This window comes from Passer montanus, unplaced genomic scaffold (genome assembly GCF_014805655.1).
Source record: "Passer montanus isolate IOZ18808 unplaced genomic scaffold, ASM1480565v1 scaffold39, whole genome shotgun sequence".
Taxonomy (NCBI): Eukaryota; Metazoa; Chordata; class Aves; order Passeriformes; family Passeridae; genus Passer; species Passer montanus.
Genome location: NW_024368707.1, coordinates 946437 through 970277, shown reverse-complemented (window position 1 = coordinate 970277; position 23841 = coordinate 946437). Strand labels below are relative to the sequence as shown.

At 41.9% G+C, this 23841-nt stretch overlaps 1 protein-coding gene across 4 annotated transcripts in view; it reads right to left on the bottom strand.

Annotated features, from left to right (window-relative positions):
• The window catches only part of COL8A1 (collagen type VIII alpha 1 chain), an 88756-nt gene that overhangs the window by 7463 nt on the left and 57452 nt on the right, over positions 1–23841 (bottom strand). For 2 of the 4 annotated variants that reach the window (XM_039717762.1, XM_039717763.1), the window contains one exon: positions 231–18338. In XM_039717762.1, the coding sequence (XP_039573696.1) occupies positions 231–543 (313 nt within the window). In that variant the 5' untranslated portion in view covers positions 544–18338. The remainder of the gene's footprint in view (positions 1–230; positions 18339–23841) is intronic. The other 2 variants (XM_039717764.1, XM_039717761.1) reach the window with 1 other exon arrangement.

Below are 23841 nucleotides of genomic sequence, written 5' to 3'. Positions count from 1 at the left end.
AGGATGATTGTGGTCTTGTGCTGGTGACCCTGAGCTGCCCCACAGCTCCCATGAACCTGTTTTGTCCACCTGTGGCCAAGTATGAGCCTGGCCAGCCCTTTGGGACAAGGGTGCTGTGCCCAGCCTGCAGCAGCAACAGCCTGCTCCAATGTTCAATTTCCCCACGGCAAACAGTGCTCTGGCATGCCAGATGGGACCATGCAGGAGTAGAGAGGGACATGCTGACCTACCTTTCTCTTTCTTGGGAGCCATATCCTTGCCGAGCATGGGCAGCTGCGGGACCTCCTTCCTGTACTGGGGCAGATGGGGGTACTCCTTCCCGTAGGGCATGCGGGGCACCTCCTTGCCCAGGTGCTGCATCGGGATGCCTTCTTTGCCCAGCGGCATGTGAGGTACTTGTTGTCCGAGGGGTTGGTACTGGGGCACCTGAGGTGGCAGCTGCTTGAGCCCATAGTAGGCACCACCTTGAGCAGACCTCACCAGCTCTAGGTAAACAGTGACAGCCACTGCCAGCAGCTGCATGGGGAAGAGCAGCATGACCATCACCTGTGAAAAGCACCACAAAACACACGGTTGGAAGATGTTTTTTCATGTTGTGCATTCCTCATTCGGGCAAGCTGTTCTCATTTTCTGCAGCAAACTGGATCTAAATCTCTGCAAAGTGGCCCTGGTTTGTGTGCTGCCCTAGAAGATATCCTGCAGCAGGCCTGTATCTGATTTATTGGAGGGTCTACTCAAGTAGTGCTATTACAGCAAATGCCCTTCTATGTATTTAGTTTTATGCCACCCCACAGGAGCCCTCTGTTGTTACTCCACACAGGGGCCTGCTCCCAGTTTGCTGCCTTCTCACCTGTGCAGGTGCCACAGCACAGCTTTGGGGAGCTCTGCCGCAAGCTCTGACACATGGGAAGAGCAGGCAGGGGATGTGGGGATCTCCTAAATGCATTCTGCCAAAGGAAGCTGTATTGTCAGTTCCCCTTCTACTTTCCACAGCAATGAAAGTTCTGTTTCTAAGCTTAAATCTGTGCCTGGGATTGTACCCTGTGGCTGCAGTGTCCAAGGGCTGTCTGTTTCTATCACAGCTCCTTGCCAGCTCTCCTCTTAGCTGGGCTGAGATCCTCTTGGCCAACCCCCAGAAAAAGTGTGCCTGCTTAGGCTGCCACCACTCCAGGTAGGAATCAGCCAACCCAAGCCTTCCTCTGGGAATGTTCAACTTTTTTCTGAAGGTCTTCCCCTATGCAGATCCTGGCCCATTGCAAGGCAGCCCATCCCAACACCTCACCAGTCCTGCTAACACAACAGAATGGGTTTGGGCTTTCTTTCTTTTACTTCTTTTTCAAAATGTTAGCTTGGGACTTCTTGTCCCACCTGCTGTTGGATTTTCTTTTTGCAGTTAAGGGCATTACAATCAGCTGAACAGCAAATTAGGAACCAGGAACTCCCTCAAGTATAATGCAAATTAGGGGACAGCATGTGATAAGAAGAGACTGTGTGTTGGAGTATTTTGCCCCACAACCAAATCTGGCATGCAAGTCCTGCTCTTTCCAAATACACATGGCAGTTGCCAAGCCTGGTGGCTGTTGCCACTGTCCCTTTTTTCTACCATGCAAAGATGCCTTGCAGTCAACCTGTGTGCATTTCCAGGTCATTTGTGCTCCAGAGCTTTGCCAAACTGCTTGTCAGGACTTGCTCCCAGCAGCTGCTGTGCTCTGGTGTGATGAAGGTAGCCTGAAGAGGCAGCAAGGACTTTATGTCACCTGCTTATTTTCCTGCCCCTTCCCAGCAGCCTGGCTTAACATAGAGAACAAAAAAGTACCTCAGTCTATGGCAAAGGGGCTCAGCACTGTGCCCTCATGTCTGGGAAGTATCATTTATGGGGAGAAACATTTATGGCATTTATGCCCTGTGTGTCCTCCAGGTTTTATGTTTTACTCCTGCTTGACGTTTTCCATTCACTTGGTGTTAGCAGAGTACCTGGGAAACCCTTGCTGCTCTTTTAAAATATTTCCCTTCATTTTGCTCTATGAGATTAAATCTCTAAATGGAAATAGGTATATAATCATTACTGAAGGTGTAAGTGGAGGCTAGATCAAAATGGTGTAGTTGAAACAAGCAGAAGATTATTTTCAACAATGATCATATACTGACACATGAACTATAGAAAAGATGGAAATATGTGTTAACAGCAAACCAAACCTTTTAGGAAAATGAAATACTACGAATAAACACTAGATGGAGCATATGTTGCACAGCTGAGTTTCTACAGTCACTTTCCCTCCCAGGAATTCTTGGACGTAACCAACTGCCATGTGGCAAAGAAAACCAGAGCCAAGATGTACAGGAGTTTGTAAGTGTAGCTAAAGCCCAAGCACAGTTGCTCATCCTTGTTCAGCAAAGTATTTCAGCAAATGCTTCTCCTCCAGTGAGTTTAGTGTGGCTTTTAGCCCACAGCTGGCTGTGCTGCTGTGAGCTAAAGGATTAGGGCCTTTGAATGTGGTGTTTCTTCTTAAAGCGGAAATGGTGAGCTTTGGAGTGGGAGGACAGCCTGTGCATGATCAGTTATTGTGGCTTGGCTGGGGTGACTGAACTAACCCACTGCAGCTTCATCTGGACACATGGACCCTAAGCAACCTTTTGGGGGTTTTTTGGGGGAGAATGGGGGAGGCAGGAATAGATCCCCCTTGTCTTTCTTGGCCTTCCTGCTCCTTTCTGTACAGAAGGAGTAACTTGCAACACCTTTGCATCTCTGCAGCTGACTAGGGTAATGCCTATCCTAGTTTGCAGGGAAAATCCCAGTAACTGGAAAATTTGCACTATTCTCTGCCTCTCTCTCAAAGGAAAAACATTATCTGTATGAAGGGAGAAATTCAGTGAATCCTTTTAAAAAATGACAAGATACTGGATGATATAGGACTGTTAGTATGAAGGGCAAGGTGGATTTTGACGAATGAGGGTGTTAATTTAGCATCTTGGCTATTTTGTTGTTCTGATAGTCAGTTTTGGGGGGTTGTTTTTTTAAAAAAAGATACCTTCAGTGGAATAAGTAGAGGGGGAAATAGGTAAAATTCCTTTGGATGAGATTTTCTCCTTGTTTTTATTACAAAACATGGACTTTGTGTGCAAGTGGGAGGCATTTGAAATAATTGAAAAAACTTTCCTACGGGGAGACACCAGCCTGCCTGCAGCTCAGGGTGAACTCAGCCTCCTGCTGCTCGTGCCAGGCTGCCAAGCATCACGCAATGCACCTGCACTGGAACAGGCATGACCACAAGGTACACAAGATTGTTTTGTGTATGCGCATGGAAATTTTGAGGGAGATCAGACAAGACTTGTGAAAATAGGAAGGCTCCAGAGAAGGAGGTGATCTCACCACATCTGTGTTTCCAGTAGTGTTTTTTGACTCATCCATAACCCAATCAGTGTGGCCTGGAAGTGACAGATTGCTTCTCATCTATTGATTTTGCCTGGGGCAGGTGCGTGTGACTAGCTGAGGTGCAAGGTGAGAGTTTATTTACTGAACAACTTTGGGCTAGATGGGACTTGGCTGACATACTTGTGGGAGGAGGTCAGAGCCTCCCCTGTGGCCTCATGAGCTGTCTGGGGCTTGGAGTCTGCTACAGCTACTGAAGACACAACCTGTGTTTGGTACTGTCTGTCCAGCTTGTCTCCCCCTGCTCCCAAAGGAAGGAGGGATCAGACAAAATTGGTCTTGATGAGAGATGTGGTAGATATGTGGTAGATATGTGAGAGATGAGAGATATGTGCTGCTGCTAGATTATTGCTATCAGATACCATTACTACAGGGAAAGCCTGCTCAGAAGCATGAGAGATGCCGGGGATAGTCCTTCAGTTTCTGCTCATTGCCTTTCATCCTACTCAGCTTCTCTAAAAAGTTATTTATGCACTGGGAGAAGTTGAAGGTGTGTTTTTTCTGCCTTGCAGTTTGTTTCTGAATTGCCTGGGTGCACAGCTCTAGTTTGAAGACCTCACTAGGAAACCATTTAAATGGATTTCCCAGTGAAACCCATTGACTATGGGCATCTTTAAATGCCTAAAAGCTACTGAAAATATTGCTCTTGGTTTTCAAAAGAAGCCTATAGATCCTAAATGTTAGAAAGGTCCTCTAGAGCTTCTGGACAGCTAAAGGAGATGTTTTCCCAGCAGTGACAGAAGTTTTCTCCTCCTCTCTCTCAAGGAGAATGAAGAGGAGAAAAACCTGTTTTGAAGATGCAGCCAAAGTGTAAGACTTCCCACCCCCTTCACCCAAATCCCAGCAATTTAGGGATCACCCTCCAAACCCATTCATGTAATGCGATCTGACATGCTTTCCAAGGTGACTGTTGGCTTTGGATTGGAATTTTCTAGGGTTTTTGTCAGAAAGCAATAGGAATGTGTCTGTGTGTTTGTGGCAGATTAATAAATGCAGGAGAGCACCTTTAGAGAAGCCAAGGGCTTGGAGAAAGCAAAGTTTTACTGCGACTTTGGATATTGGAAGGAAGATGGAGGAGAGGAGCCACTGAGCCTTCCCACAATGTGACATGTCATTTGCACCAGTCATTTAGATTAGGCCACAACAAACATTTTGCTTTACCTAGGGTGTGACAAGACACTTGAGGGTGAAGGAACATTATCCTAAACCACAGTGTTCAGTTGCTTGTGTGTGAAGGCATCTGGTTGGCTCTATGGGTGAGAGAGAATCCCTGAAAAAATATATTTTTACAGGCAAAGCTTGACTGAGAACATTTCTCAATAATCTCTTTGGTAGAGCTGTTCTCCTGAGAAAACTATAAAGGACCTTCCTCTGGCTATTTGAGTTTGTCAGCAGAAACAGGAGACAAAACAAAATGTACCAGCAGTCATAATTCTTAAATTGATTTGAAGTAGTTTGGCTGTTTAAGCCTAATTATGTAAAGAATATATGGAAAGAGTGATGCCCACCCACTTGGAACTTGAAATCATAGGTGGTCTTGCAAAGAGTGGAAGCTAGACCTTGATTTATTGGTTCTTACAGGAAAGTCATCACTCTGCAACCAACATTGGGTTGTCTGAGAACTTAAAAGATACTCCCCCAGGGACTACCCCCATGGGTTTAACTTACCAGCCCTTGCTTTTGAATTGCTGTATTTCCCAAACAGGCATAAGGCATGAGTAGATTTGTGGTCCCTTCCATAGGGGCTGCCTGAAGCTGCAGGGACCAGTTCCCCACTGCACTGCGGGGATGGCCTTGCTAGTGCTCTAGTTTCCACATGGAAAAGGAGTGCTGCGAAATAAAAATCCTAGTGACTGGATATTTTGTTCACAGAAGAGTGCTACTAAAAAAAATTGACGATAGATAAAAAGGTAGATTCTCCAGCATGTTTTTGTCTTGAGATCAGAAGTAGTTAGGGTGACTTCTGGGGGGACCTTGATAACAGATCATATTACCAAGTATCTACAATGGTGTATCCAATCCCACAGGAGCATTATACACTTCACTAAAGTGTCTGTAATACAGAGACATGCAAGAGCAGTGGTATGCAATGGAAATGGCAAACAGAGTGTTGAGGTGCATAAGGAGCAGCCCCACTGCATTGCAGAGAGCTGGTGGGTGAGGTGCACAGCTGCTCTCTGGGGGGTTTCCACTGGCCGGCCCCAGTTCATACACAGAGGTACATGACAGCTCAAGAAATGTTACAGAAGGGCTTATAAGAGAAAACTGAAGTCCTCACAAACTGAGCAGTTCTTTTTTTTTTTTTCTGTTTGCATTTTAAGTGCTACTTTGGGAACAAGTACCTATCCTGTCCCTGCTTTCTACAATACAGATCCCTTAAACCACTGATTGATTTGTGCTTGCAAACGTGCACACTCCCACCACATACATGTCTTTCTTAAGGTCTCCACCACATGAAAAGCATTGCATTAAGCACTGGACTTATAAATTGGGGATGCGGGTGTTGGCGTTCGTAAACTAATTCTGTTAGGTACCTTTTTTGGAAGAATTCTCAGCACAAAATTAGAAGAGCAGCTATCTCGGCTTTAGTTCCTGTAGCGAACTAAGCTATTCCTATCCAGTGAACAGCTGTTGTGACTTCAAGGGTGGGGTGTTTTCAGATACAAGAATAAAGCAAATGTTGATTGTTGTTCTCAGCACTGGTGCTGTAAAGTGTAACCAACTTCAGCAGTGAATTTCCCAGCACACTGCTGTCCACAGTTTTCAAAAACACTATTTCAAAACTTAATCACAGCTTAAATTCATCTCTGGATCATTAACTCATTTGAGGACTAACCTGTCAGTCAGTGAGTACTTTCTGAAAAGACCTGAGGGTACCCTGTACTGTACAGAGACTGAATTTTAGTGGAAACTTCTGTTTGCAGGTACTGGAAAAACAAAACCTTCTGCATGCCATATAATTTTGTACGTGCTCAAGTGCCATTTAACACATACATTGCCACACTTCTGTCTTTCTGTGCCAAATGAGTCTTTATCTCATTTGGACAGATGTTTTCCAGTTTGCCAGCAAACTAATTAAACACTGCTGTAGGGGGTTTCTTTTTTTGCAAATTCAATCATATTCCACATAAAAGCAGGGAGTGAGGGCAGCCAAATATACCTTGAGATGGATTTCCTCTGAAAGCTAACCTGTTTTGTAACCCAAATTAACACTAGCTGCAGTGGTTTCATCTTTTTTTTTCATCAGTGAAGAGCAGGAGGACAGTAAAGGGGAGCACAGCCCATGGGTGAGGACCCAGCCATGCTACTGGCATGAGATGGTTGATCTATGCCCCAAGAGGTTTGGGGTCCTGCACCATATTGCTTGTAACAGTGCCTAAAACTCCACTGAAGGCAATACCTGTTTCTTCAGTAGGTGAAGAATTTACCTTGCTATAAGGTCTATAAGGGCTCATGCATTCAGTAGGGAGGAAAGTAGGATTTATGGTAAATGTAATCCTGCCTTTTTGCTTCTTGAGAAACTCCCACAGAGATCAGGTTTATTTTTTTCCCTTCCTCCTTTTCACTGTCCCCTCAAAGGAAACAAAGTAGTTTCAAGTGTCTGTGTTCAGTTTAGATTACCAAGAAATAGCTATTGTTCAGTATGTTAAAAAGAAATTAAATCATATTTTGCTCAAGGTCTAACAACTGTGTCTGATTATCATGTGGTATTTACTAAAGCTAAGGCAGTCATAACAAGTATTGTCATAATAAACATTTTAAAATACATGCATGCATAAACCTGCTGCTAATGGGGAATATTCAACACATGGTAGATGCTTGTTTCTAGTTTTTTTTAAAATCAGAATGGTGCCTAGAGCTTCTTTCTTGGAGAAGTGTGATAACATCTAAATAAATGGCTTCATCTTAAAAAACAATGGTCACCCATACGCTCTCTGGCTTCACGGCTGATTATATGACCTTTTCTTGCAATGCCTGGGGAGGTCTCTGTTTATCCATTTATAAATGCATTTCCAAAAACAAAGCACTTGCCTCTGCTCCAGTTTGTCTGCAAACACATTCATGTGTGTGCTCACTCTGGATGATCACCCAGCCTTCTGTATGAAAATGGCACCCTTGGGCTTCCTCAGTTTCTTATTTCCAAACAGAGTATATCTGCATGTGGGCCTCTATCTGTTGCTTGTGTGCAGGTATTTATGTGTGCCTATGTGTGAAAACACCCTCCCAGTGGAAGCAGCTAAAATGAGAAGGAGATTTTTAGCCCAATGCAGACATAATTATGTTGCCTCTAGCCTCCTCCTCATGCCCAGTGTGCTGTGAGCCTACCTATGCCTCAGGGAGGCATCTCCTCATCTCTGCAAACCTGGGCATGGTAAGTTTCACATCCCCACAACCCCAACTCCCATGCACAGATCTCTGCTTGCTCAGCACAAACAAGAAGCTCACAATTTATGATGACATCAAGATGCTCGGTGCTGGTAATTGATTTCCAGGCAGGTTCGTCTCTTGTGTGTTTTTGAGGGTCTGGCCCAGATGCGGTTTGCTGGAAAATGCCTGAAAGCTACTTTAAGTCAGATGGCAGGGAGCCGTGACAAGGATCAGTAAGTTGGGCACCACGGGTCGGGTGACCACAGTCCCCTCTTTCCTCGTGGCATGTACTCTTTTGCATGAATTGGCCTGAGGTGGAAGTCCAACGTGGGGGAATGTTTGCAGAAAAGCACGCAAATTTAATGATGGGATTAGAATTAATTATAGGTAGGCTTTAGCAAATACCTGCCTTTGAATATATTTTCCTGTTCTCTGCTATACAGCATACACTCGAATCCTCTGCCTAATGCTCTCTTCTGGGCAGTTTGCCTGCAGTCTTGGTGGCAGGCTGATTGATGGAGACACTTAAATGACTGCCACTCAATCCCCCTTCAGCAATTGGCAGCAATCGGCACACAAAGCTGGACCCAGTGACGTGGAACACACAAAGTGATCAAAGTTCAGAGCCGCGGAATTGCGCTGCTGGCACAGAGCCTCGGCCTGGCCACTGATGTGTCTGAGCACAGCTGTTTGTTCAATGTGGGAACTGTGCTGAAGGCTCCTTCTCTGCTGGGCTGGTGCTACTGAGCGCTACAGAAGGAGCTTCCCACATGCCACAGCCACTGACATCGTCCAAGGAGTTCTCCTTATCAGATGGAATGGGTTTGCCATGCACAACACACTGGAAAGGAGGCTGGTTTTCATGGAAGTGCTTGTATAGTCAACCAGCTGTTTCCCTAGGGTGTTGTTGATTTGGGTTTTGTTTCGGTGAGAACACTTCACATCTACTGCCAGTCCACTGACCCCATAATAATGCAAAGACACAAAACTGGTGATGCACTTCAGACTGAAGTGTGTGATTAGTAGGCTGAACCTTGAGGTGCTGATAATGAACTATGGTGATTGCTGGTTTCCTCACAGTGTGAATAGGGAACTGCAGGCTTGCTTTGGAAACCTCCCTTCTCAGCTGTCACTCGTCATTCTTGGCCTTGCTCTGCCCTGGGATAGGTTGTGCTGGCTCCCTGCAGTAGAAGTCTCCCAAATTTTCATTATACAATTGTTTGTGTGTTATTATGGTATAATAGTTTGCAAAGTGCATCACAGCATTTTACTGTTTTAATCCAAAGTGGTGCCTCTAGCAGTGCTAGAATTATACTCACTGGTAGATGTGTAAAGAGTTTCCATTTCACTACCTCTTGGGGTAGCCAGCTACAGCTTTGAGAACAGAGGCTAGCAATTGGCTCTAAATGACAAGTGAATAATCCACACAGTTCATTGTTAAACTTGTTAGTCAGTGGAATGTTCTATCTCATCTGATGTGTGGGAGTAGACAGAAGTGAGGGAAGAAGACTGTCTCTTTCTGCGACAATTAACAAACTCAGGTATATCCTGAATCTTTGGCCAAATATGCATAAGTCCCAGAATGCTATTCTGAAGGATATCTACCAGTTTTACTGGTTAGAGAACTCTTAGTTCCTCATTCAGTTAATTGAATTACTGTACTAAAAGTAAAAAAATATTTTGTCAGCTTTGTGAAGGTGCACTGAGTCTTAAATCTTTTTATTCTCATATGGCATGGTTTAGGATTTTATGTCTTGTGTCTGAAGGATTGATTGGAGAAGGAGCATTCTATGAATTAGTAGATCTCAACACCTTTAAGAAAACTTAAGATGTGCATGCAGAAATTCTCTTAATTGACACATGCAAGACACAAAGAAGTGCTGAAGTATGTCTTTTTCCTAAGCACTTCTCAAAAGATGGCAGTGGAAAGAAAAATCCTGATTATAGAAGTGTTCTTGATAATGACAGGGACTGATTGTTGCAAGTGTTGCAGGGAAGATAATCTGTCTTCTTATTTAAGTGCTATGTAAAGCAGTACAGCTGTCTGCAGTTGTAATATTCGTGTAGGCTGGACTTCTCAGCCTGAGGTACACTTGGTGCCAAACCTAAGGACACAAGGGAAAAGTGGCCAGAAGCTGCTCTTGGGTTTCTCTTGATCCCAAGGCTGCAGCAAGTACTGTTTCAGTCGCTGGTGCCACTTGAGGTCTGACCTGCCCTGCATGACCTGTGAGCCACTCAACACCATGTGTGGTGTGACATCCTGCCATGCCATGGGCAATGTCACCATGTCTTCATTTTGGGGATGGAAAGGCTGCTCTGTCGTGGGTGGACAGAACACAGCCACAGCTTTGGAAAGACAGGTGTCTGTCTCTGCTAACACCTGGTCTGGCCAGTGGTCTGCTGTGAGACAGTTTGGGAGGTGAGGGCTCCTGGCAGCTCTAGGGTGCCTGGGGCAGGCAGGAGGGATGGCTCTTTGGAAAGGGCTAAGTTTTAGCCTGTTTATTATCAGGATGAAGCAGGACCCTCTCTGAGGTGTAGAATGTTCTAGCTCTTTTTAGCACTGATTAAATTTAAATGCTTTACAGTCATCCACTACAGGGAGCCCTTAACCCCTATCAAGGAATCAAGATCAAGAAATCTCATTAAGAAAGTCTGTGTGTGCAGATTTTTTGGTTGCAGTCTTGTGGTTATAAAGAAATTTTATTTCCTGTGCCGCTTTGCAGTGATCATACTCCATCCTTTGCAATCTGTGTGGGTCTCCTGAAGTACTTGGTCTGATCCTAATTTGAAATAATTTCTTGTTCTCTGTGACTCCTGTTGCAATCCTGTGGCCTTATGCATTGCCTTCTTGCCAGAAAATTTACTTGATTGCCTCTGTCTGAAACTGGCACAGCATTTCTGTTCCTTTTCTCACATTGATGGCATACAAAATGTGTTTTCTTGGCTCTTTCCCTCATGCTGTTTCATGACTTTTTGTTTTAAATAAAAGCAAGAGGCTTTGGAGACTTTATTTTGGAGACAAATTGTTACCATTTTACAATATTTCCGTTCACCATGCTTTGATGAGCAGCTTGTCGAGAAAAAGAGCAGCTCCTCACTCCCTTATTTTTATTTGCTGTGCTCTAACTCTGCCACTTCCCAGAAACCCGAAGTCCCATTCCAAGGGAGATATGAAAACAGTAACAAATGTCTGTAAAATATTTTTCTTGAGAAAACTTCCTCTCAGACAATTTTTTCTTGGAAGGTTATTCGCCATTTAAAAAATTCCTGCCCTTTGCATACTTTTCCTACCTTTGCTCAAACAGTGGAAGAAATTGTCTTGCCTTAGAAGATTAAACAAACTAACTACTCCACCCAGAGAGAAATCAGGAGCATGCTTTAAAATTATTTAGCAGTAATTATTTTCCTATTTTGTTGTCAAATATGGCAGGTATCATCATATTTGTTAGGATGTGCTAATCATGACTTGACACTCCATTCACAAAATTCAAGTAGGTCTTAGCTCACAAACATATTTCCTAAATGGATAAATTATTTTACTTTTATGCTACTTTTCTTGCTAAAGACTAAGATGACAATAACTACAACTAAACACTCACTTGGTTAAAATGGTTTCAAAACTGGGCTTGTAATTTTCGTCAAAGACCCTCTGTGCTCTGGGCTGACATGAAGGTGGAAGTTGCTAGATGGTAGGCAGTGGATCTCCCAGTGTAGGTCCCTTCATCATCTGGCATTTGCGTAAAAAACACTGCTGAAAATCACTGAAAGCTCTTCTACGCTACCATCATGGCTGAACTGCACACACACATCCCTATGTCATGCAGGAACAGATGTGTTCCTAAAGACCTTCTGTCTTTTCCTCTTGTTGTAGCAGGTAAGAAATGCATCTTACTCAAATCTGCTTCAGCACAAAAGCACACATCAGTGGAGGGGCAGAGAGACAAACCTTGAACTCACTGTTATTTGTTAGCAAGTGTTACATTTACAGGCCTACACAGGTACCACCCACTTCCCACTCTGCAAGTGCAGAAATCAGGGTAGCAGGACGCAACCAAAAAAATTTTCAACCTGAGCTGTGAAATGCTCTCTGTAGGTTTGACTCAGTGAATACTTACAGCAAGAGTTTGCCACGCCTCTCAAAAGCACAGCAAAGGAAAAAAAAAACCTCTGAAGCACACACACACACACGTGCACACGCACACACACAGAGGAAAGACCCTCCCCATTCCACTCACATGCACTTATTCTATGAAAGTTATGAAAGATACAGTCATTTGAACTCCAAAAATGTCATGAGGTGGAATTAATTTCCTATATGCAATCCAATGTCCTATGGTTTAAGGACTTGATATTACCACATCTGTCACCTTCCTTTGACTGAGGCCAAAGGAAAGCAAAGTCAAGCCTTGAGGAGCAAATACTATCAGTCACTCACTTCAGTCTCTCAACTCTAATCAAGGAAAACAATCTGAAATGTTCAGTGCAGCCATTTGGACCCATGATGACTGAGACTAGCAAATGCACAGACTGGAAAGCTGGTCGGTGCTCAGCTCTGGGGACTAATAGTTATAAAATACCCGCACTGGGAGCCAGCATTTGCGTTTCATCCATGCTGCAGCCAGTATGAAGGGATAGACTGACAAACATGCAGCTACCAAGCTGCTCAACTGGATCGAGGGTGAACACCTGCCTCTCTTCAGCTTCCTGCAGCACTACAAGGTAGAGCTAGGGCTGGAAGCACAGGAGAATGTAGGATTGGTGGGGGAAATTAAACCACTGCAATCCACAACTGAAATCCAAGCCCCTGATCAGGGCCTGAGAAGATGATGCCTGAGCTGTTAGACCACTGAAATCCTCCTCAAAGGCATCTTGGTCCCAGTGCACAAGCCTTTCTTGGTGCTGGCTGTGGACCTGAGGCTCCCTTTACCTGTGGACACTTCCCAGGTTTTCAGATGAAGTCTCTCATTGATTTCCCTCCTCCCCATGGTTTCTTGGGTCTGCTGTGACCTGTGCCAGCTCTTACCCACCTCTTGGGAGCTGATGCCTGTAGCCTCCTGGCTCAGGCATGCCCAGGAGGGAGGGAATGCAAACCTCAGAAGCGCCTTTTGCTAAAGGAAGAATTAGACCAATGTTCCTCAGTCCAAGTAAGACTGTGCTTGAGCTGCTGATGGTTGCTTGGAATTTTAAAGAAAAATGTGGCACCTGCTTTCAAAAGAGGATTGTGAGCTATGAGCCGAGAGTGGAGGGACTTGTGCCTGTGTACTTCATTCACCAGAAGGTACTTAAACCCAGGACAGAGCTAGGACTTAGGATGAACTGCAATCTTCAGCCTTCCCTATTTGGCTGGCTTAGGCAACTCCCCAAACAGTGGCTTTTGTGAATACCCCTCCAAGGCACTTAACTCCACTTACACACATGCCTGGAGTACCGGCATCTAATTCAGGCATTGTGGAGCCAGATGCAAACATCCCCCTCATGGATTAGGATCTGAAAGGTTCTATATCCTGTACTGTCAATCAGCTAAGGCCTTCATTACCTGCCCCACCCTCCTTTTTTTTTGTTTAAAAATCTAGACTTTTTAAAAGCAGATAAACATTTGTAAAAATTATTCTTGTATCTGTGCAAAGGTGTAGTTAAGGCACGTGCTAGATATTCCTAGAATGATGCAGTTAGATCAACAGTGACTAATTCCACAAAATATGGCATTAGAAAAAGCAATGCACTTAAATTATTCCATATCCTTCCCTCTAAACTTTGTCCACCAGATTCTCACTGCTGAACATCAGAACCAAAGGTTTATGGCTACTTACAGGCCATGGCTCAATCAAATTCAAAAATAAATCCACTAGGCTGGTATTTTTTTAGCAAGCAAAATGGAGTTATGTTTCATATGGCGGGATGGCTATCAGCAGTGCTTAAAATTTATTTTCATTTGTGCATTTTGTTTGACTCTGAGATGGGGAACCAACATTAATTCCAAGTTAATTTTGCATTTAGTCAAGAAACATACTCAGATTTTCAAATGTGAGCAGAAATAATGTGTTCTTAACAGAAAAACTTCTGATCTTCTTTGTGGTAACTATGCTAATGAAAGAGATATTCTGGAGTATATAATTATAGCCCACAGGATCAGAGTGAGAGGGTTTTTTCCTTTGGTTTGAACAGTATTGCTTGAAAATTGTCACAAATTTTTCAATAAATTAAATAGTAAGGCTGATTTGATCCTGCAGGAATGAGCTCCTTAGAGGACTGTACTCACAGTTTGTATTAGTAAAGTCACCCAAGGGCTAATGTTTCCAAAGGTGTGTTTGCAGCTTTGTGAGACATGTGGACAAGTGCCAGCATTGGATATGAGGTGCAGTTTGGGCTGTGATTAAAGCAGGAGCACTTTGCTGCTGAAACACTAAATGACAAGCTACTCGTAGCTGAAAAGCAGCCAAAACAGCAGCCCTGAGCAAGGTGCTGGGAGAGTGCTGGGACAGCCCAAGTATACACACCTGAGCATATGCACACAAATGAAACAATCAGTGAGAATTCAAATAAATAAATCAAAACTCCAAGTCAGCTTTGCTGGTATTTCTGCATCTATATGAGTAGCTTGTGCTGACATAATTGTTTCACACTGAGCACAGCAGCTTCATGGCAGGCAAAGGAAGAAACACCTGGAGGAGAACTTGGTCTGGAATGGAGGGGAATGTGTGAAGGAATTAATTGAGATACCAGAGATTTAACAGCTCTCTGCTTGGAATTGGGAGGTAATCCACTTTCTTCCATCATCACTGACTTAAGCTTTAATAATAAATCAGCAGTGATTGTACTGGACAAAAATCCAAAAGATTTTACAATCTCTGGGAGTTTATGGCATTCATGTTTGCTCTTTCATCAGATACTGTACTCAATACAGATTTTTGAAAGTAACATGCAGAGAGGGGAAGTAAGGCAAACTTACAAAGAGTTTTCATCTCTTCTTTTAAGAAACAGAGGGCAGAATGTACAACCTGCTGCCACATGACAATGTCATTGCCTATAAATGGATTCATTTTGAATAGTATCTATAGAAATAAATTATCACACTCCTTTTCAACCTAAAAGGGAGTACCAGTAATTAAAATCACTAAGAAATTGCAAAAAACCCTCAAATTGTTTTTGTTGTTTGTTTTTTTTTTCAGTTTTGGGGGTTTTGCCTATTCAGCTTCTAGACTGGATTATCTCCTAATATGTGTACAAATCTCATAAATCACCTTTGAGAACTGTTGCTAAATTCTACTCCTGCTTCTTGTTTTCTTGAATTCCTTCTTACTTCTCTGTCTTCTCTCTATGACTAATAGCTATATCTTGTTTTATCCTTTCTTGTGCTTAATATTTATTCCTCAAATCAGTCTCTTACAGTGGTCTATTGAAAATTATTTACTTTTTTGGGTACTGTAATAAAGATTACACGCTATTATGTCTTTGGTTTGGAATGAAGTCCTCATCTTGATTAAATGTGACACCTGAAATGAACTTGTGTTCGGAGGACTAAGCCATGACAAGATATCCAGATTTGTGTTTTCCTGCACTTGCAGTCATCAGTGTTTTGTGACCATACAACACTGCTGTGGCATTCATAGCCCAGTGATAACTGTTATGGAAGAGACGAAAAACCTACTTATTTTCCATTTGTAAATGCAAATTAACACAATATTGTTGAAGAATTTCCTGGCTAGTTTTCCCTTGTCTGCCTCAGGCAAAAAAATGATTGCTGAAGTTTAATACTTTATGAAACCTCCTGATCTGATTATGAAGGTCTAGTAGTTCTCCTTGGGAGGATCTGTGACACAGATAAAATGCAGAAATCTGAACAGCATGATGGAAAAATACATGCCATAGAGACTGTAACTTCGAGAAAGTTGTGTCCCACCAGGTCCTGTGCATTGGTTATACTGGTGAATATGTATTTTGTAAAGTAAAAAGTATATTTCCTAGAGTTCAGTAATTCGGGCCACTACATGATCTGGAATAGATTTTTCTGAAGTAATTAAATTAATTACTTCCATGTAACAATTAGCAACATTAGAACATTAGAAGCTTGTGAAATTCAGGAGTTGGAGTACTGGTCACTTGTGCAGACAAGCAGTTTGGCATAAGTAGGTAACACCATTAATTACAATGAGAACTGTAACCTGCATAAAATTTGCTAGTTGTTAAATATTTTTAAATTGATCTCAACTTGTACATACCCAGACAGTTATCCATGCAGTAGACTGTAGCCCGTTTTTCATAATCAAGAAAAACTACAATGAGAATTTTGCTCAATTAAGAACTGAACAATTTGGTTGACTTTTACTCCATTCTTGGCAGTAGAAAAAAAAATAGTCTTTTCAACAGTAAGTGCCAGTGTAAAATATTTTGGCAAGGAAAAAATGTCAGTTTAGATCTATGAAATTACCATTTTCAGGCAGTAAAATTAGAAGCACTCTGGTTTGTGTTAGCTTAAATATACCCAAACCCTGGCCAGTTATTGTGCAACTAAGTAAACAGGTATCCACTACTGGCCCAGATTCTGTACTCAGTTATAGAAGCATTTTGACTGCAGTGGAGGTAACTCCCATTTAAGGAGAAAAACCAATATCACTGAGTCCCAGGTTTTGCATGTGCCTAATTTATTGATATTGGTATTCTGCTGTAAACATTATCAGTGTGGTTCATGTATCTAGTCTGAAGTGGACAACAGTGATGGTTACTGAGTCCATTTTACTGCAACTTATCTTGCTAGTTATGACATTTAATGGGATGTCCCAGATGAACAGCTTCACTAGCCTAGCCCCTCTGAGCTAAAAAGAAATTTTCCAAAGATGGAAGAGTTGGAAGATAAGTGGGAGTGTTGCTTGCCTTTAATAATTTTCTTTTAAGGAAATGTTTTTCTTGTCATTCTTTTCATCTATTCAAAATTATCCCAAAGTCCTCCTGGAAACTGGGCTGGAAATGTAATGAGAACAGACATTATTTCATATATCTGACCTTTTTTTCAACTGGCAACAAAGATCTCATTTGATTAAATGAAAGCAGATTTTGGATGTCTCTCTTGGTGTACAGACCTACAGGCACTAGGAGAATTAGGAAAGAACCTGTAATGTAAATCTGTCATATTAAAAATACATACTTATATTCAGACTTGACTAGTGTTTTACAAGGAACTCCCAAGAAAACATGCATGTGGATCCCACTGCCTGCAGAAGCTTTCTTTAAACACTCATGAAATCAACATATCATACTTGAAAGATTTCTTGATTTAGCTGGAAGGAGAGCTGGAAATGTTCTACTCATATCCTTCACCATGGATTAGCTGATGCCACCAGCAAACCCACTTCATACCTGTGGAAAAGGCTACTCCTCGTTGGCCTGCTTGGGAGTTCTGCAGACTAGTGTTAGTGCTGCAATCAGCTCTATAAGTCTGCTACATTATTTGTGTGCTGAAGCTTCTCATCCCATTGTGATGGAGAAATAATTGAGTTACAGAATTTCACCAGTTACATGTGAAGCTCGTTGAATTTTATTCTCTAACAAAAGCATTATTTTGTAAATTGGGGAGGAAAAAAGTTTAAATGTAAATGGATACATATGTTTTTGGTACTTAAACCCATTTAAATACATCATTATTTTGCCAAATGATATCAAATGGACAAGTTAGCCTTTTTTATAATTTCACCAAAGTGATCATGTATATTTGTGTGCTGGCTACACAATTATGTTTGATCTTTGTCCAAGCACAGAAAATCAGTGCAAAAAAAGCATGGGAGGATCCAGGGCTTCCAAATATATTAACCTCATTAGTAAGATGCTTTAAACTTTCTCATAGTTCAGGCTTGTTCACTCTTGGTGATGATGCCTCACTGACTGAAAGTAATAATCCTAAATTGAATTGTCTTGTGAAGAAATGCAACAGTGTAATTGTCATTTTAACATATATGCTTCTCAAGAAAAACCCAATTTGCATTACGACATTTTAAAATACGTTTCTATGACCTTGTTCAGCTCTGTGCTGCCAAAGGATGCACATTGTAAATGACTTGAAGTGTTAGTGTGCAGAAAAGACAGTGTTTTTACTGCAGATAAAACACAGCCTCCTACAGTTGTTATCTCTGAATGTGGGGCTGGTGCTCTGATTCAGAATGGTGAAACAGGCACATGCTGAATGTTTACTGTTCTCATAGGATATTCTTTCTTCCAACAGTGCTGGAGGGGAGTGGGTTAGAAAATGATAATTGTGAAATACTGTTCCCATCTCCTAGGAGAACATGCTGCCCCAAGAAAACTAAGGAAGTACTGGCTTACACTTTTCCCAAATGAATTTACTGTAAGTGTGGTAGTAAGTGGCAGTAAGCTCTTTTATGCACTGCATTGTTTCCCACAGTTTCCAGTCCCTTCAGGTGACTGTTTACAGGTGTCTCTGAACCTCTGACTTCAGATAAAGCCACACAGAGACCACAAGTCAGTCTTGATGAGCAGACACATTTCTTCAGGTTCTCTTCAAGGCTGTCAGATGCAAAAGAGTTGTTTCCTGAAAAGACATTTGTCAAGAAGATAACAGGTCTTACTGGAAGGAAACTTTACAACAACTCTACACTTTGTGAGAGAGGAGTAAAGTTTAGGCCCTGATGCTCATTTCTGAGTAGTGTTATTTAAAAGAATCCTCCACTGCATCAATGGCAGTGTCCATGTGTAAAATTGGGATATCATGGCTGAACAGAACCAGTGCTTCATGTTTGTAGCTAATTTATCTCCTGACAAACAGGAAGGGAGCCCTCTTTACTGTCAACTTTCCAATATGGCATACACTGAGACTTCAGGAGTCCTAGGGAATAGGAGGTGAAGAGGGTAAAGAAGCCTTGACCAAAAATCACACTGACCTTCTGCAAATTAGTATATTAAAAATGACAAAACAGTGTAATATGGTCTGGAATAGTTTTTTGTTTTAATCATGTAAGTCCTTGTCATGCTGTAAAAAGCCCAGTTTGCTGAAGGAAGACAAGACAAAACAGGGCATGATTTGGGTAAAATGCATGGGGAAGCCATGTCTTGGGAATGCACTGGCCTCCTGCCACAGGCTGTTTCCAGTGCTCTGGCTGGGTGGGGAAGGGGTACTGCAGTCCTTATGGCTTCACATATGCAGTTTCTGGCTCCTCCACCTCCACTCTCTCCCAGGGTGGCAAAGCAAGCCAGCCTGGGGCTGCTGTCCCAGAGGATTAACCCTTTGCTCTAGGGGGAAGGACTCCTACCACCATCAAAGGCCACCTTCAAGCTCAGCAGCCCAGGCTGTGGCCTGCTTTTGGAGGTGACCTGTTATGACTAAAGAACTAGGTAGTGCTAATGAGCAAAAAGAGAGCTGAAATGGGTGATAGAAATGAGCCTTTGAAAGCACTGGGAAGGCTGGTACCTGCACAGTTCTCTAAAGGCAATAGTGTTAGTGTTAGCCCTAAGGAAACAAGTACTTGTCCTAAGAAAAGGGTACTATTTCTACAGCTATAATCCAAGGCATTTTCCTCTTTAGCACCAAAGCGGCACTCTGGAATTCATCTTGGCTTAATGCAAACACTGCACAGGGCAGTTCAGGGATGGTCAACTCTTATAAGCAATTGCAGCTTTGTAAACTTTGGGGTTATTAGACTCCTTACTGCAGTCTTTAGTAGACAGAATGGGTTTGGCATTTAAAACCCATCTTGTATAATTTTTCTAACTCCAGATACAGTCACCGTAACTGATCTGTAGCAATAACAAAGGAGAAATACATGTCTTTGTAAACTTATCTGTAACCATGATAAAAAATGGGGTTTTAAAAATATTTATAAATTATATTTATAAAATCAAGCAAACTGAATGCCAAACGGTGTAGCATCTGAAGATCAAATGTTTCTTATAGATGTATATGTATTTAAATACTGACAGGTGCTACAGCCAGTTCAAATGTCTGTTGGAGCAATTTTTGATCAGGATGGAAACGGCATTGGGTTTTCACGGGCGCTCCTCGGGAGCAGACACGTCTCGGTACTGAAGCTGCCCTGCAGGTGGCGTGAGCCACCCGCTCCGCACAGACACAGGACTAATGCTCCTCTTGTGTTTCAAAGAAGAAAAGCAAAATAATAAAAAGATGCTCACATAACTGTCCTTTATATAGATGCTGTGGACCGTGTTGGCTGATGCACAGCAGTGTTACAACGTCTTCAGTGTTGTGATAAATGAAAGATATTTTTTTCTGGTAATGGTAAAGTCATATTTTAAGACACAGTGTTTTCCTTTGAATGAGGAGAGTCTGCCTTCCTTTCAGGTACTTTTATCACCTACAGAGAGCTCATTACAAGCACTGTATTCCTTGTGTTGGCGAGGGCAAATATTATATAAACTAAGCATTAACAAACCTTTCCTTTTAATCGTTTCTGCCTTCCGGTCTTTTAGACTGTGTTTAACTTTCTAGACTCTCTCTCACTTGTCAAAAGGCTTTGTTTTCTAGCTATTATGGAAATGTGTCATGTTGGAATGTGCTTTGCTCTGAGCATAGCAAAATCTGCAGATTTTTCTGCTGGTGAATAGAAAATGGTAAGCATCAGCCCTTTGATCTTAACCATTCTAGATTTAGGGGGAAAAGAGAACAAAGTTTGAGTGTGTCTGCAGTTCCTATCCATTACAACTTCCATTTAGGGGCCATATCCATTCCTGGCTGAGTTTAATCACAACATGAAATGGTGTATGTGTTCCACATCTGGCCATGGTAGAAGGAGGTAACACCTACATTCAGGCATTTTTTCTGCTCCATTCAGCACTACTGAATCTCAGAGAAAAATTGTCCATATCCAGGTAAAAAGTGAGAGGGGAGAGGAAATCAAAAGAAGGAAGTCAAAGGAGGACTGTCTGGAAAGATCTTAAATCTTCTGCTTTTCACAACCACTGTTACTCTTGTGGGTAACAAAACTTCTGAGCCAGGCACAAAGGACATCAGGTTTTAGGTACTGTAAAGAAATTAGTATCTCAAGGTATAGAAATACGTGCCTCAAGAAGGATATGAAGGAATAAGTTGCACAGTAGCTGGAATGGGTATTCTGCCCAAGCTTGAAGGACAAGGGGTGCAAAGTATGTGAACATCTGAGTTTGGAAATAGATCCCTCATGCCTGTGGGTGGAACAGGGAAAACCCCTCCAGGCATGTTCAGCACCTGTAGACACAAAGTGGGCTTGGGTGTTTGGCACTCACAGTGTGAACAACAATCTCCTCCTGTATGATCATGCTGAGATATGCCACAGGTTGTGAAGTTAGGAACACAAAGAAAAAACTTACTTGGAAGATTAAAAGGATACACTTTGCGAAAAAAAAAATAAAAATTCAGCCAACACCTGGCTCACCCACTGTCCTATTTAATCCCAATAACACTCCTAAGATATCTTTGAATATTCTGAGTCCAGGAGAGATGCACCCAAAGACAAGATTAAAACAGAAGATATTTTTTTCCATTTCCATAGCACAGTCCTGACCACAGCAAGTAGTGATTTTACAGAAAGCAGCGGTTGCAGTCACATCTGAGGTACATAGGTAATATAACTTTTCTTTAGATTTCTGAGATTACATACCTCCAGGAAAACAATCTCCACTTGGTATATATTTAATTGAGTTTGGGAAATAAAAATATCATTGTCAGTGTTTTTGAGGCCAGAGCTAAACCTTTCCTAAAAGAGATGTTAATAATATCCAAAAGAGGGAATGAACTCACTGCAGGCAAAATTTAATATAATAATAAAAAGTCAGACATCTCCAAGTCTCATTTGGTTCAACTGCAGATTGTAGGAGATTTCTCATAAAAGTTTTTGATGTATTTTAATGTATACAATGGTTGGGAAAAAACAAACATATCCTGTTGAGAGTTAACATATAACTCTTCCTCATCATGCTAATTTTTTAGCAGAAAAACTGCAGACCACTGGGCTTACCTGAGCTGGGTAAGCCTTTTATCTTACCAAACATCACATCAAAAGTTGTGACCGAGTAAGTGTTAAAGCTTTGTTAGCATGGCGTGTCCTAAAGTAATTGCAGAATGCCAAAGACAGAACTTCCTATGTTCCTTCAGGCTGAGCAGGGATGCCAAGTATACAGATTTGGAAGCTGTCTATCAGGGTTTTTTTATTTGCTTGATATTGAGCAGACAGCAGAGACAAAATACCAAAAATGCTTGAAATCCTTATGACCTTTCACTGCAAACTGTGAACTTTGTCTGCCAAACTCAAATTTCTATTTACACTGTCAGTAGAGGCTACAAGCTGTTGCGTTTTCTTTGTCTTTTCAGTTTGTCATTTATCAAGGGACAGCTTCACAAACACTGCACAGGAAGGGGGACCTGAGCACACACCAGACCTTTTGCACATTCAAAATACTTAGTCTCCATTCTGTGGATTGCTTAAAAATGGCTGTAATGCAAGCAAAGTAGCATGAAACATGCTGTTTGCACCCAAAGCAGAAAATATTCTATAGAAAGTCTTAGCTTTGCCATCAACTGGCATATTCCCAAGTTGTGTCCCGAATCCTTACTGCTGCACAGCTGACTCCATTTACACCATCTTGCATTAAGACAGGAACATACAGGTGACTGCCGACTAAATGGTCCAAAATACATTCAGCAAAGAACTGCACTGCCTTCTTAAATGAAATATCCCTGATTTCAGCCTTGTGCTTCAACATTCATCCACCCTTGTAAATGAGGAGCTAGACTGTTGCAGAGAACATGTACAAAGGACAGTTGAGATGTATAAAGTAGAAATTGTGAGAGTAGAGAGAGTAGAAAAGTGAGGGTGACTGAACACTGGCATCGGTTGCCAGGGAAGTTGTGGAGTCTCATCATGGGAAATAATTCAAAAGTTTTCTGGACATGGTCCTGGGCAATCAGTCTAGGTGTCCCTGCCTGAGCAGGGGGACCGGACAAGGTAACTTCCAGAGGTGCCTTTAGACCTCAACCATTCTTGTTCCTGTGGAAGACTACTGTGAACTGAAATATTTGTTGCTATTTGCGTAACTTTGCCAATTAAAACAGGAGAGCCTAATAAGTTATTTAAATAAACCAGACAGCTACATAAAATTCCTTTGAAACTACATAGAAGGTTGAATTATATAACAAATGTTTTAGGTGAACTCTTAGTATTAGATGGGTGATTATTCTGACTATTCAAATATTTAAAGTATTTCAAATTTAATTTCACGCTGTGGTAGCCTTCCTTGAACTTTACAAGGCAAAGGCATTAATAGAGTTGTGTCTGAACTCTTTAGGATCTAGAAAACTGTCTTAAAATGAACCATTTCCTGAGAGACTTCTGCATAGAAAATACATTGGTGTTTCCAAAAGAAACTGAGTTCACAAGGAATCATTTCATTGGTACATTATGTTAATGAGGCTTTTGAAAGAAAACTTTTCACTTAGTGTTACTTTTTCCTGAATGTGAAAGCTGTGGAAAATGTATGGAAAACATTGGTAAAGTGAAGATGGCAGCTGTATGCTCTATATGTTACTGTTAATGAGTTAGTGGTTAATAAACCATATGCTTTAGCATATAAACAGGAGGATTTAGGCATAATGCAAAACCTATAAGAACATTTATTGTTTGGTATAACTGTTTCCCAAATCAGAGAAGCACATTGTTCCAGTCTTCCACAAACTTCTTGTTACCAGACTAAAAATCTCTTGCCTACTTACTTCAAGTTCTTTTCACGTGAGTTGGTCTGGGGCATAGGGGGGCTTGGAAGCAGAGAATTTAGTGAGCAGCAGGTTCCTCAGATCTCTGCTCTGCACAGCCTGGGATCATAAACTGATCACCATCATTACTAACAGCAAGCAGGAGGTTTCTATACAACATCCCCAATTCTAATCATTCGTGGAGGAAAGTTCATCCTGTTCTTTTTATGTGTTCTTCTGTACTGGAGTTTTTTGTGTCAATTATCACTACTAACACCCTAAACAAGCCCCTTTTCTTCAAAACACAGACAAAAGTAACCATTGTGTTCATTCACAATAATGCCTGGATTAAAGAAAC